The sequence below is a fragment of the Numenius arquata genome, chromosome 1 (genome assembly GCF_964106895.1).
Source record: "Numenius arquata chromosome 1, bNumArq3.hap1.1, whole genome shotgun sequence".
Lineage (NCBI taxonomy): Eukaryota > Metazoa > Chordata > Aves > Charadriiformes > Scolopacidae > Numenius > Numenius arquata.
Genome location: NC_133576.1, coordinates 12619661 through 12634815, shown reverse-complemented (window position 1 = coordinate 12634815; position 15155 = coordinate 12619661). Strand labels below are relative to the sequence as shown.

The 15155-nt window shown below is 41.6% G+C and overlaps 1 protein-coding gene across 2 annotated transcripts in view; it reads right to left on the bottom strand.

The window, feature by feature from the left end:
• The window catches only part of GSK3B (glycogen synthase kinase 3 beta), a 153336-nt gene that overhangs the window by 61192 nt on the left and 76989 nt on the right, over positions 1 to 15155 (bottom strand). For both annotated transcript variants that reach the window (XM_074159730.1, XM_074159722.1), the window contains exon 3: positions 7944 to 8027. In XM_074159730.1, coding sequence (XP_074015831.1) covers positions 7944 to 8027 — 84 coding nt within the window. The remainder of the gene's footprint in view (positions 1 to 7943; positions 8028 to 15155) is intronic.

Below are 15155 nucleotides of genomic sequence, written 5' to 3'. Positions count from 1 at the left end.
TAACACAGTCTGATGTAGGTAGGAACTGCCAACTGGGTCAGCTGTGATGGTAGCATTAGGGCAGAAGTCAAGCCTCCCAACATATGTCAGATTTAAGAATTTTCCTGAGTCTTGTCCTAAGACACTTGGTTTGCCTTGTCCACCTTTGATCAGTGAAAGACTAAAAGTTTCTTAGGTGATGCACTTCATTTAAAAAACAAAAACAAACACACACAAAACAAAACCACTGACATTTTCTGTCATAATTTTACCCTCTAAAGAGACTATAGTAAAGAAAAAGGTCACTCATGCAGAGAATTTGGGAACCCCTACCAATTCTTATTTTGTGCCCCATAAAGTCATAGAAAAGTTTGGGTTGGAAGAAACCTTTAAAGATCATCTAGTCCAATGCCCCTGCAATGAGGAGGGATATCTTCAACTAGATTAGGTTGCTCAGAGCCCCGTCCAACCTGACCTTGAATGTTTCCAGGCACAAGGCATCTACCACCTCTTTGGGCAACCTGTTCCAGTGTTTCACCACCCTCATTGTAAAAAATCTCTTCCTTATATCTAGTCTAAATCTACGCTCTTCCTGTTTGAAGCCATTACCCCTCGTCCTATTGCAACAGGCCCTGATAAAAAGCTTCTTTCTTACAAGCTTCTTTCTTCTTTCTTTCTTCTTTCTTACAATCCCCTTCAAGTACTGAAAGGCTGCAATAAAGTGTCCACAGATCCTTCCCTTCTCCAGGCTGAACAACCCTAATTCTCTCAGCCTTTCTTCATAGGAGAGGTGCTCCAGCCCTCTGATCATTTTTGTCAACTCATGTCCAGCTTTTCATCCACCTGTACCTCCAAGCCTATACTGATACAGCCTATATTGATACTGGGGGTTGCCCCAACCAAGTGCATGACTGTGCACTTGGCCTTGTTGAACCTCATGAAGTTCACATGGGCCCACTTCTCAAGCTTGTCTAGGTCCCTTGGATGGCATCCCACGTCAGACCTGCCAACTGCACCACTCAGCTTGGTGTTGTCTGCAAACTTGCTGAGGGTGCACTTAATCCCACTGCCTATGTCATTGATGAAGATATTAACAGTACTGGTCCCACTACAGACCCCCGAGGGACACCACTTGTCACCAGTTTCCATCTGGACATTGAGCTGTTGAGCACTACCCCCTGGATGTGACCAGCCAATCAATTCCTCATCCGCTGAATAGTCCACCCCGAAAATCCATATCTCTCCAATTTAGAGAGAAGAATGTTGTGGGGGACCCTGTCAAAGGCCTTACAGGAGTCCAGATAGACAACATCCATAGCTCTTCCCTTGTCCATTGATGTAGTCACTCCATCATAGAAGGCCACTGGGTTGGTCAGGCAGGAATTAACCCTTGGTGAAACCATGCTGGCTGTCTTGAATCATCTCCCTGTCCTCCGTGTGCTTTAGCATAGCTTCAAGGAAGATCTGTTCCATGATCTTCCCAGGCACCTTTCCAGCAGTTGTTGGGGTGGGTTGAAGCCCCCCACCAGGATGAGAGCCTGTGAGCATGATGCCTCCTGTAGCTGGAGTAGGAAAGCTTTGTCAATAGGCTCCCCTTGATCAGGTGGCCTAACACCAACCACAAAACTCCCTTTGTTGCCCTGGTCTCTTCTTCTTACCCATAAGCTTTCAACCTGCTAGTGGCTATTCTTCAGAGCAAAGACCCTCTTCCCCTGTTCAGAAAGGTGAACCCCATGTGACGCCACCAAGATTGGTGCTGTGTAGGCCACCCCAAGTCCTTAAGCTTTTAGCTCTACTTCCAAGAAGAAATACTTCTATGAAGTTGGAAACAGCCACCCAACATCTGAAAGGTGGGATTGATTTGTGATCTGTGGGTATTTGAACCACAGCTCCCAATAAGGGACTGTGACATAAGCTGGCAATAACTGCTGGAAGATGAAAATTAACAGATAACGTTGAGGTCACTGGGCTGTCCTGCATTCCTTACCATGAAAATGAAAAGCAGAGTCTTTGGAGATCCACTATTTTCTCACCTGTTCGCTACCTTCCAGACTGACTGGAAGTTTCTGAATTGGGATATATCCGTGACAGCAAACCAGGCAATATAATACACAGTAACGGTTGAAACTATATACCTGCCTCAGGACAAACAATATAAGCTGCTTTCCTAACAGCCATCGAATGTGGGAAGATGAGAGCAGTGGCTAGAACTGGTAGATGAATGACTTGAGAACAGAAGAGTGTCTAACTGGATATACTAGACAGTTCACTGGTTTAGTGAAAATCACAGAGCTTCCCCATTTCTACTGCACCATTTACCACACTAAGGATCTAGCCGCTGCTGCCTGCTCCACTCTTGCAAAGCCCTACCACAGGCACACAAAACTGCTATTTCTATTAATGCAACCTACTCAAAACCAGAAACTGCTCCTAACTACAACTAAGGAAATTCCCTGCATGTTGTGAGCCCTAACAGCAGTAACTGATAAACATTATCTGATGACTGGTGCCCTTTTTGAAATCAGCTTGGCAGGCCTCAGGCAAGGACTAGAGATACTAGCATCACAAAACTCCTCATAATTGGCATTAATTGCTCCTTTGTTGACAGCACAGCAGATCTGCCAAAGATTAAATGGATCACAGTGACTAAATTCATCTCTAGTGATGGCCCTTCAGCACACATACTAGGTTGGTGCAAAACAGTCACACTGGCTCTGTCGATTTGAAATTGGGCTCAAGGCTCTGTCAATTTTAGGTTTTGTGCAAGAACTTTTTTTTTTTCCCAAACAAGTTCATTAAAGAAATCAAATTGTACAAGTACTCCATTTTAACAGAGAACAGAACTGATGGTCCTTACGTGAAGACAACCCTGAACACTCCCACAAGACAGGATGGTGATGTTCATGCTGCTTTGAAGGTGGAGGGGATATATCTATTCCTAACAGGAATATGAATCTGGAGAAAGCCCAACTGTTCAGCAAGGTCCAAACTTGCAAATCAGCCAGTTGTTCCCTTCTTCCAAAATTCTTCATTGTAGTTTAGTACACTGCTGCCAAAGCGCATGCGAGATACATGCTGAGCTGCATCTATAAGCTGCTGTGCATGATCTTATGCACGTTTATTTTAAACCTCAGCCTAAGTCTATGGGAGTAAATTTCCGTCCTGAGTCCTCATAGACTTTTGGCTGCGTGCCCTTACAGCTAAGGTTAAATAAGACTGGAAATCAATTAGAGCATGCAGAAGGGCCAGCTCAGCCTCCAAAAGAGAGTCAGCATACTGCTTATTTGTGATCTCTCTGTGCTTCCATATATGCTTTCTTTGACCTCTTTGCATACCAAGCTACTTGAAAGGGGGGAAAAAAAGACGACAAAAAAAAAGGTTTACATAACCAGAGATACAATTATTCAACAAAAACTGTTTTATGTGATTTGATGTAGGAACAAACACCTCCAACCGGTGACTTCTCTTCCTCTTTTGGGCACAGATACGGATCGATCAGACTACACTATACACTCAAAAATACCCACACAAGAAACCCCCAACAGTTATGAAATACCACAAAGACCTAAATCACAGGGGTGGGGGGTGGGAAAAAGGGAGATTAGGAACTCATTTCAGGTTTTACACAGCTGAATAATTTTACTCAGCAGCCACTGATTTAAGAAGTTAGGTCATGCTATAAAACATCAGAGAATACTCTCAGCAAAGGAGCCAGAGTGATTACTTGGTACGTCCATGTCCACCCTCCACTGGACCATGGCTCAAAAGGTTCTCAGCAGAATCAGGCTAAAAAGGACAGGCAGCAAGACCATCCACCTCTGTTTCAGTAAATGAACATTTACGTGTATATATCATGCTAAATGCAAGGCAGTCCCTGAAAATAAGGAAAAGTAGCAAAAACCAAACCAGAAATGTATGCCTTCCTAATATGGTCTGATCTCCCAGTGGCAAACTGACAGGCAAACCAGGGATCTTGTTTAAGACTTTATCCAAAGGCAGAATACCAAAACTATAGCACACTGGAGTTGGCTAGCCCTACAATCCTGCCCATTTTTTCCAAAGATTGCCTAGAAAACCACAAGTCACAGAAATACGGTGTGGAAGAGACTCGTGACTACTTCCATCAAGAGAATCTTCCATACAAAACCCAGCCATTATTTGGTTGTTGTTTCTTCCCCTCTGGTTATAATTACAGGGTTTGGACTACTGAAAAGCACATTACAGCTATGAAAGTCAGCGCCCTGCTATCAGGTATCTCATACAGCCTCAGAAAAAAAAGGGAAATCAGAATCTACTCTGGCAAATTCATTATGGAAGAGTCCTTTGAAAGAACTGGGTTAGCCAACAGGTCTGACAAACATCTGTGAGCTTACAAAAAAAGAAGCGAGGAGGAAATAGTTTATAGAAGCAACCTGAATGCCAACGCTGTCAACTGTCATATTAATATATATATTACACGCCCTCTTTCAGCTCTCAAACTAGAAATCATTAGTCAAACATGATTAATATGTAGTCAGTACTCAAAACAACTTTTATATATATATAAAGGTATAAATACATGTGTGTGCATGCATGTATGTGCATATACACACACACACCCCTCCCTATACAGAGTATACCTATGTAAAGGCAATAAAAATTCAAAGATGCTCAGACAAGAGGGAGGCACCCAGTCACAGTAAACAAGGGAGAAGAAATCAGTCAAAGCCACACTTGATACAAGATTTCCACACTGTTAATGCTAGATGGCTTTTGGCAAAAGCAGGAAGGAAGGTTAAGTGAATGGGAGACACAAAAAGGAGAGTTCATCACAAGGAAAAAGGTAGGGAGCTCAAACACTTCAACCAGTTCCACGGATAACTTTTTTTTTTTCCTAGGGGCTAACAGAGAGCTCCAAATCTCTACACACTAGCTAAGGAATAGTCTTACTGGCAAGTGTTATTTAGAACTGTTTTCCAATTTGGTGCTGTTGTCCGTTGTTTCCAGTTTTCTAATCATGAATTAAACCCCTTGTTTTCCTAGAAAAAAGCCAATTTTAAGATTGCCCAGTGCCTAAAACTGCCTAGCAATTAAAATGAACTAAAGTAACTATTAGGCACATGGCTTTCACAGACAGCCAGTCTGACTGGATTTAGAGAAATCCTTTGAGGTACCCCTATATCAAGACAGATTTAAGCTTCTCAGATATTGGCCAAAAAACCCCCCAAAACACAAAAAAAACACAAAGAAGGAAAGTCTCTGGGCTTAGAGACCCTGGTGTCAAGCACCAGGGAAGAAGGGGAAGTCCAAGGAACACTTCAGCCGCAACAAAAGGTGAAGTGATCACAGCAGCATGGAAACATTTATGCAAGAGAATGTTTGACATATAGGTATCAAAATTTCTTTGGTGAAGTATTTCTTTAAAGGGATCAGCAGTATAATAGTTACCTCTGAAATTCTCATCACTGCTAGACTTGAGTTAATTGACAGTCCACTACCTTTAATCTGTGTTTATGCTAAGTTCTTCACGAAGACAGACCACAACTGCAAGTCCCACTCATCACTATGCTACTGCATTTTCTGCTATACATTCCTTGGATTTTTACATTACTCTTTCTATTGGACTTGGCTTCCTGCATACCTAGCATCTAAACGTGCAACTGTTTCCTACGTTCTTGGTTATGAAATCACTTTTGTCCCTTTTCCTCCACTCTCCAAAAAGCCAGCTTAATCATGAGGGTAACATGAAGGAAAAAATGTTACTGTTACTTCTTGTGTTTTTGTCATTCGGGAAGTGTTATTCTTCCTTCCCGGGTGAGCTTCAGAACACCAAGTTGCTGCTCTCCAGAGTTTTTCCCAAATAGCAGCCAACAAATTTATACATGGTTACTGTCACATGCTGCCACCTACATGGAAATACTTGCAAGCCAATCACATATCATTTTGTACAGAACTGCAAAGAGAGTTTGCAACCTGAACTGCAACATTACCCTGCTGATGTTCTCCTGGGTGCTCCTTTGCCTTAGGGACAGGCTCACATTTACCCCATTTTGTGACAGGAGAGCAGTGGAAATCTCAAAAGCACGAGCAGAGGTACATATAGAGAAGAGCAGAAAGGAACTTGAAAGAAAACTTCTCACTGAAGCATTAAGATTCACTGGTCATGGTCATTTTTAAAAACAAAACTAGCATTGCCAAGAATCAGTCATGTGGAGTTGAAATAGCAAAGTGGAAAAATCCAGTCTCAAACTCAACATCAAGTTAAAGATTTCCAAAAGAGTTTTACTCAAGTTATTGTTATACAAAGGCTCAAGGAACAGTGTTCTGAGAAGTTTTAACACTTCCACTGTTCACAGACTTCTGCATGCTATTAGATAAGGCAGTTGTCTTCTGCTTGTCTCATGAAATTCTGCTTCACTTCAGCCAAGTTAAAAGCTGGTTAAAAAAGCAAACAAAAAAAATCCAAAACCAAGCCCTCCTTCACAGTATTTCCCTTCTTGTCCTCAATGCTGCTTGAGGAATTTCTGGTAATATGCTAAATGAGCACAATATAGTTTAAAAAAACTACACTGCACTATCAACAAAATAGCAATGGCCATATAACACTGGAAATGCTTGCTATCACCAGGCAAAGAGAAGGAAGGAAGGAAGGGAAAGGGATGATAAAAAAAAAAATAGGAAAAATTAAATCACATTTCTCCTTGATTCCTGCAAAAAGTGGTTTTGCAAGCTTTCCATAGGCACGGGCAAGGCATGTGGCCCCTAGAAGCACCTTCTAGAGAGGTAACAACAGAGCTCCTCCCATTATCCCCTCGGTGCACTGCACAAGACCACAGTGACCTGCCACCACCAACTCATCCTGGAGATGTCAGCTCCTTCCCTAGCTCCAAAGACCATGAAGTCAGTGGGTCACATCTCCCATTCTGCTGACCTACTTCATGGCAACAGCCATTTAATAGCATTCCTGTAGCTATCAGCTAGTCTTTTACAGCATTGTAGATGTGTGTACTAGCAGCTGAAGACAACTAACACCACAATCTGCTTTAAAAATGAAAAATTGTAACATTTATATAAATATATAATTTATATAAATATTTATAATTATATATAAAAACATTATAGGAAGTTCTGAAGGTCATTTACCCCATTTCCTGACCTCACAGCTTACATAAACTCCCACGTGGGCCAGAAATTTTTAAATTATTATTATTTCTTTTTTGACATTATGGATGACCCTGCTTTAAGCATGAGGTTGGACCAGATGTCATCTTGAGGTCCATTTCATCGAGAATTCTCCTATGATTCCTAAAATGCTGACACATACATAGACAAGTAAGCTGTTATAACTTCACATTAAAACAAAACCTTGTAATCCATTTTTAAAAAACCCAAGGAGCTTTTATACCTATACTGAAAGAAAATGTAAATGGTAGTGTCTACTTCTTGAGATTTATTAATTCCAGCTATTTGATCTTTCTTCTGGAGCATAAGCATTCTAACAAATACTACAGTCATGTGATCATACATTATTCTTTCCTCTGGGCTTTGAAACTCAGCCTGTATATGGAATAAATGCACAAGGAAGGGGGACAGAAGCACACAGAGACTGAGTCTGGGAAAAGTCACTTAAGTGCTTTAAATCTAGAGTGCTTAACGCTGAATCCCAGAAAACATAACTGCGCATATGGAAAGGTAGTGTTAGAATGTGCAAATGAAGCCCAGCTGTGCTCCTCTAAATTAAAAAAGAGTCAGTGCGTATCCACATCTGTTATGCTATTGTTGTGCTATACTAATAACACTACTCTTCATGGACCACACACTTCCATACTAAAAAAGATCTGCTCCAACATGATCTGTTGGGCACCACTATAGCATTTTCTCAATTTTATCACAACTATCTTCACACTCCCGTCTATAGAAATTCAAACAGTTCAGCTATACCCCAGGTGGTTACCAGAAGGCATTGCCTTGTTTTTTATCCTTACCTTCTCTCCACTCGAGTAGAAGAAATAACGCAATCGGACAATGTTACAATGATCCAACTTTCTCATAATCTGGAGCTCTCGGTTCTGAAACAATAGAAAAGAAAACAATTAGAAAAACTCTTCTCATGAAGTTACAGTACTGTAATGATATACATAATATACAGATACAGGAACTGACAAAACTAAGGAACCAAAGAACAAATTAAGTTGGAAAGAGGCAACAGCTTCCACACATTTATTAGTCTTTCTTCCAATTACTTTATCACTGAGAATATTGACAACTTTGAGTACATTTTCCCTCTAAAATAAAGGTCCACAAATCCCTCATAAAATCCAAGAATTACCTACTTAAATTACCGAAGATTCAGTGGTAAAAGGCAGTAAGGCATTATCTTTCTGTTTTTATTTTCTGATCTTACAAAAATACATTCTATCAGCCAGAATGGCTGGAAGTTTATCCTGCTTGAATACTGTAAAAATAATGTAAACAATGTAAAAGCAAACATAACATTTCCACCTACATGCCTGCCTTCCTCCACACTGCAAAAGAGGTTTGTAATGGAAGATCACTTCCCATACCATTCTCTTCACAATACCAACAAAAAGCACCTGAAATTGAGTAGGCAATTCCGTTCCACTTTTGTTCAACCAAGGTTTAACCAGGTTTAGGCAGAGAGAATAAGAGCGTTATTTTCCCATTTTATACCAACCTGAAAAACCTGTTAAAATCAGTTCATTACATGCAGGATAAACTGGGGATTTTAGTGCAATATCCATTGTAACTTAACCCTAAACAAATGAGGGATCTTATAACCTAACAGATAAAAATGAGTGAAAGGTTGAATTGGAGGTATGAATAAAAACAAGCAAGTAAAGTTAGCACAGCTATGTTTGTCGTATTTCATTCCACTGCTACAATATTCCTTTCTCCTATGGTCACATCACTGTTTTTCCTTCCTCAATTACTATACAATCTGCAGCTTCAAAAATACAAGGTATTCCAATTTTTACTTGGATCATGGAGTTGCTAATCATGCATCCTAACTAGCTAGGACCAATACGCTAGACTAATACACTCGTCCTACTAGCACCATTAACTCTGGCCTAACTTAAGGAATATTTGGGAAGAAAATTCTTTAGCCACTGCTCATTGTCAAACACACAACGCTAACAACTACTTTGTGCGATGCTACTGTCAAAATAAGGATTTCATATTCTATGTATCAGAGGGTCATATACGGTGCCTATCACTATACTTAAAGCTTAAGAAAGTCCGCAAGAACCACTCACAGCTTCTAATGTGAACATGGCTACGAACCCTGCTTTTAATTCCTCTAAGCCATGTAGTCTTAAAAAAAGAGGTGTTAGATAGGATGCAGTATCATTAATCCTATCATCCCTGCCACCCACTGACTGAAAAAATACTTTGGTATTAGCCAGCTCTTTACAAACACGAGTGATATCTCACACAATTATCAGTTGGCAATTATCCAGCTAGTAGTTAAGGGAGAAAGCAAGTCCTTCCCTGAGCCTGCCTGACTTCTGAACCGATTAAAGCATAAGTCTGTTAGGTGCACACCAACACAGGCCTATTCTATCCTGAAGAGTCAAGAGAGAAAGTAAGAGAAAGCAGAGAGAGAGCTTTCAAGTGTCTCCTGAAATCCCACAGAGTGAATCTGTGAAAGCTGTATACAGGCTTCATCACATAACCTCGTCAACATGCCTCATCTCACAGAGAAAAGCGTTCTGGTAGAACGGAAACTCAAATATTCTCCACTTAGTCATTCTTCAGTAAACGCTATTGACAATAAGTCAATTTTGAGAGTCATGGCTGGGGTTCCTGTGATGCATGGCACCAACAGAAAGACCATCCTCTCATCATGTCTGAACCGCACGCCACTGCTGGCTCAGTGGCATCTCCCTGGACCTTACAACCTGGGGCAGATTTCAACTAGTGAGTAAAAGCAGAGATGGCTCCAGATCCCATCGGTCACTAAAACACCAACTACAACACAAGATTAATTTCTCCATTTGGCTTTTGCAGCACTGAACAGTGTTACTACAGGACTGAACCTAACACTGCAAATTCTAGCACCTCAACCAAATTCCACCAGCAATTCATAGCACAACATAAGGCAAGTAATTTCTTCCTCCCTTTCTCCCACTGGCTTTGAGATGGGAATAATACCTTTTATCTCATGGAATTACTGGAAGAAACATGAATGCGCTAATCATGAATGTGCAATTATTATTTTGGCAATACTTCTACTAGCTCCTTAAAATACCCACATATACTATAAGTCAGGTTATCGCTTCATGTTCTTTAGATAGTAGGTATATGCTGGTCGGATACACTGGAAAAAAAAATCAGCAGAAGTTATTCTGATGCTAGGCTGAAGTTATATTTATACTCTGGTATCTCATCCTAGCACAAGCACAGTCTGTGCCCACTTGATGCCTTCCACTCTGATCCATCTCCTTCGGCTCTCATCCTGACCATCTGCTGCAGCTGCACAAACAGCGCTTCAAGAGGTGCTAATATCAGGGATAACTCATAAACCAGTTACACAGTAACCTATATCTCACATCCTGTGACTAGACAGAAGAAAACAAATTTAAACTATCATCTTAGTCAAATAGTCACCTCAGCCATCTTAAAACCAAGCTGACTTCTCATCACCACTCCCTGGTGGAGTTCAAACTGGAAATACTTGAACAGTTGCAAAGCTCAAATTGGATGTGGTGGGGGAACAGCTACTGATATTCACATAACAGACTGATGCTTTAAAGAACTAATTTTTTCTCAGCCAAATACTCAAAGTATTCTTACTTTACCACATATTTCCCTGTATCCATCTTAAATAAGTAACAGCTTTTTCAAATTATAATGTGGGCTATTAATAACCAGTGCACAAATACACTGGGGGAAAAAAGACCCCCAGATTATAAGCAGGGAACCTGTAGTGAAGTGAACAGTGACAGATGTCCTATACTGAGAACATGAGAGAAAAGCACATGTCTAAATATAATGCAAACTAAAACCATTTCAAAACATGTTGATGAGAAGGGCTGACAGTGGATGATCAAAATACAGGGTGGATGAAAACATAAAGCTCATGCTTATCCTTAACTCATCATTTTTATTTCCCAAGAGATGTAGATGTTAAGTCAAAGACTCAAAGAGGAAGTTACTCTTCTTTCCCACTCTCTCACCCTTTCCCATGAAGAGGAGAGTTCAGCTTTCTTACTGAATGTGAGTACCAGGTCTGGTAAGCACTGAAGAAAGCAAAACCCTTCAGCGCCAGCCTCGCCACAAGAGAAGACCCAGCAGACTTCTGTTCTCACAGAAACACAGCTCCTGCAGCACACATTCTTCTGAGAAGCCACAAACCAACAGGACTATGAACAGATTACTCAGCAAATTTCTGTTGCAGTTTCATTTCTTTATCAAAAATAGATTTTTTTTTATCCACAAGCCACAAGGCTGCTGACACACAACTCCATAGGACTGCTTTACAACCACTGCACTTCAGCCCTTCACTAACTACTGAAGCAAACCCAACATGATAAAACCCTGTTCATCACTTCTGAAGACAGCTTTTGTAGCCCACACTGCCTGTACCTGTTCTTTATATTAAAGAAATCTGGGTTCTCATCAAGGTTAAAGATTTGGTTAAAGATTGCCAAGACAACATCAGAATTATAACTTCAAATCATAGCCAATAAAGCTCATGCACGGAGACTCGCGCCTTCTCTCCAAAGTTACAACCCCAGTTCCTCCTAACTGTGCTAATGCTGCAGCTGATATAAACCCAAGATCACTTCTGCCTCACTACAGTAATCTTTTATTACAGACTAGGATAACCATCACACCACCCCCCCCCCCTCCCTCCCTCCCCTCCCCCCCTCCCCTCCCCATTCAGAGATTCTGGAGCTATGCCAGTTTGCATTCACTGCCTCTAACCTGGATCTTTGCTTTTTCTTTTTTCCCCCTCCTCCCCTCCTTCTTCCTCCTCCCCCCTCCTTACCCCCCACCCATCCCCAATCCCTGCCACCTTTTTACAGCAGAGGATAAAATGAGTGGATCATCAGAGATAATGCCGTATATATATATATTCCTGAACTGGACCAGAGCAAACAAAGGTGGAAGGTCTTCTACAGCTCATGTCAGCACAACATTATCAATATCTACCAAATGAAGTGTAGCAGTACCACCTGGACTCAGTTCAGAAGCGAATTCCTCCAAGCTTGCTTAGCTAAAGCATATGATAATGCTTTTTGCATTAGCAAAAATTGGCTTTGCTCTTTTTTTTTTTATTTTTCTTTCAAAACGCCTGTTTAAAGTCTCAACAAGGTTGAGGATTACGTTCAAAGCAGATGAAATGGGAGGAATTACAAATTTGTATTTTTGCCTTGTCTCACACCAAGGACGTGACCTGGTTCTTGTGAACGGGTAAGACTGCGTACATCTTGTCCTTTTAAGAGAGGGTATCTTTTTGATGGAAAGGCAGGGGTAAGCTACCAACCTATTTCAACAAGTTTTAGTGGCCAGCCCAGCCCAAACTACGACACAACCTCAGCAACAGTCTTCTTGGTTAAAACAAGTAAGGCCAGCAACTAAAGTTAATTCTCTTTTTTCCCCACTTTTTGAGCTAATTTTTATTCTTCTTGGGGTAAAACCTTCAAATGCTGAAGCTCAGTATCTTACATTCTATCAGATTTGAAAAACAGAAAACAGAGGGTATTCACATGAATTCTGGCATTATAAGATGGATGGAAGCAGCACAGATAGATCCAAATTTCTCAGTATACACAATCCTCCTCCTCTTGCACGTCATTTCCACTGATTCCTCCTTTCTCCTGCTTTCATCACAATTCTCTCAATTCTACCACATTTCTTATTCTTCAGTAAAGGTTTTCCCACAGTGAAGAGCCAGAGCAGGAGCTACAGGCAAAGCTGGGGAAGAAACTAGTTCCCAGGAGAAGGCATGAAGGCAATGATCAAGCAGCAGGGCTTGCCTTTTTTTTTCCCCTGCTTCCTTCCACTTGAGCAGCCTGAATGACTAGTCACCTCCACTCACCTTCACCCGCTGCACTGCTGAGCCTGCCCAGAGAACAGGCTCAGGCTGAGACCCTGAGAGATTTAAAGCATTTTCACACAGCAGGAAGAAGACTCTATCCTGACCATCTCCCACCACAAGAAAAACACTGGAGTCCTAGCACAGGGCAGCAGGCACATGCTGACAAAGATCTTCCAATGTGATCCCAGCCAGCTACGCTCGATGCCTTGCAGAGACAGCTGCTTGCACAACATTTCAGTCATACCTCCTAGGCTCAGCTTTGTAAAACGTACTGAGACAGAACACTCCAGACCACAGAGGAAACCACTGTACTCACCATAAGCTGCCTGTGGTACAGAAATACCACCTGACAGGTTACCAAGTGGTAGTGGGATCACCAAGATCAGCATATTTTCACTAATATCATTACCAAAGCTCCAATCCTAGTATGTCTGGTTTATCCTAAACTTAGTAGGACAGACTGCAAAATAAAAGCTGTACCGCACCTTCTCTAAAAATTCCTAAGGCTGCCTGACCCATTCCTCCAAAGGTGGATTTCAAACACCATCAATTGCAAGGCTACTTTAAGACTGTCTTGCTGTCAGCAAAAGAAATTATCCTATGGCTCACAGAACTGCCTTTCACAGATACATGATAATTCAGGCATTTTACAGAATAAAGGCTAATTCCTACATTCTTCTGTATTTGCCCCAAGCTATTACTGAAACAAATCAGCGCTTGGAGGAAAAAGAAGTACAAAAGGGGCTTAACTACAGAGGCCTGGGCTGGGAATCTGCCCATGCCAGTCATCAATAGCTAGCCACCCATGAAAAGTCCATTTTGTAGGCAAGCAATTTCAAGCAGAGATAAATGTCAACAGGGATCACAGTTTTCCTCATTTACATTTGAGGCATGGATTAAGACAAAGCCACAGTCTCCCTCTCCTGCCAGTCACAGTGTATTTCCAATACCAGCAGATCCAAGTTGGGAAGGTCTCCATTTTTAGCACACCTGCTAAATCTCAAACTCATATAATCATGACCTTTAATCCAGAAATACAGGACTATACCAACAAAGGAATATTGTTTATTAAATATCCCTATCAATGACATACCAAGAGCTGTAATGCCACAACAACTCTCCCCCCCCCAGTTAGTGCTGGTCCATTGACAACTGTTAAATACTTGCCGCCCAGCAGGCCTAACGCACAGGTCAGAAGGTCCAGATACCGTGTCCTGCTCCAACCTCTACAAATGTGTAACACATGCATGTGCACAGAAGCAGCTTTGAGGTTTAGCATTTGTAAAAGCACTTTGACTTCTACCATCCAAAAAGTCCTAGAGACATAGACACAATACTAATTAGTACCTTGTTAGCATTTAGGGCTTCCCTTGGGAAAAAAAAAAAAAAAAAAAAGAAAGAAAAAGAAATCTGTGATAGCCCTCAGCAGTTTGCAGTACAAACATAAAATTGGTGCTTTAAATACTCACACCCCCTACCCCTTCCTTGCACTTCTTCCTGCCTGCCATTCATAGGATTCCCAACCCTCCTACAAGGGAAAAAAAAACCAAATGCTAAGTGCCTATGTAACATGAGAATAATGAGTTCACGTGCACTGTGCCACATCAGTGGGATAAGTGAAGGAAGCTGACAGTGGGCGCCAAGATACAGAATGCTTGTGCCTGTGCTTCTGTGCAACCTGGTGAATTGCAGCTGCATCATGCTCTGTTTTACTACATAAGTAAAAGCAATGCAAATGCTCCAAACCTAGCTTCATTTTGCTACCAAGTTCCACAACGCTGCCAAACTTTCCACTCTTTGTCCTCATGTAAAAATCTGATAATTAAGATCCTGAAGCAACCAACGATGGAGACACACAGCAGGGTTGCGCCGCAAAATGTTTCTGAAACACTGGCCTACAGAAGAGTCAGAGGTGCAAAACGTGTGCGTCAGCTGTATTCTAGCCAAAATTTATTACTGAGCACAGCGACCTTCAGCCCTGGCACGGGTACAGATCAGGGCAAAAAGCGTCAGCTCTGAACACGGCAGCAGGCAGGACCTGCCTGAAGAGGCCAGTGGGTAGAGCGTGCTGGGCTGGAGCTGGGGCCAGGCCAGGGCAAGCCAAAGGCACAGGGTTCAGGCAAGCGTAGGT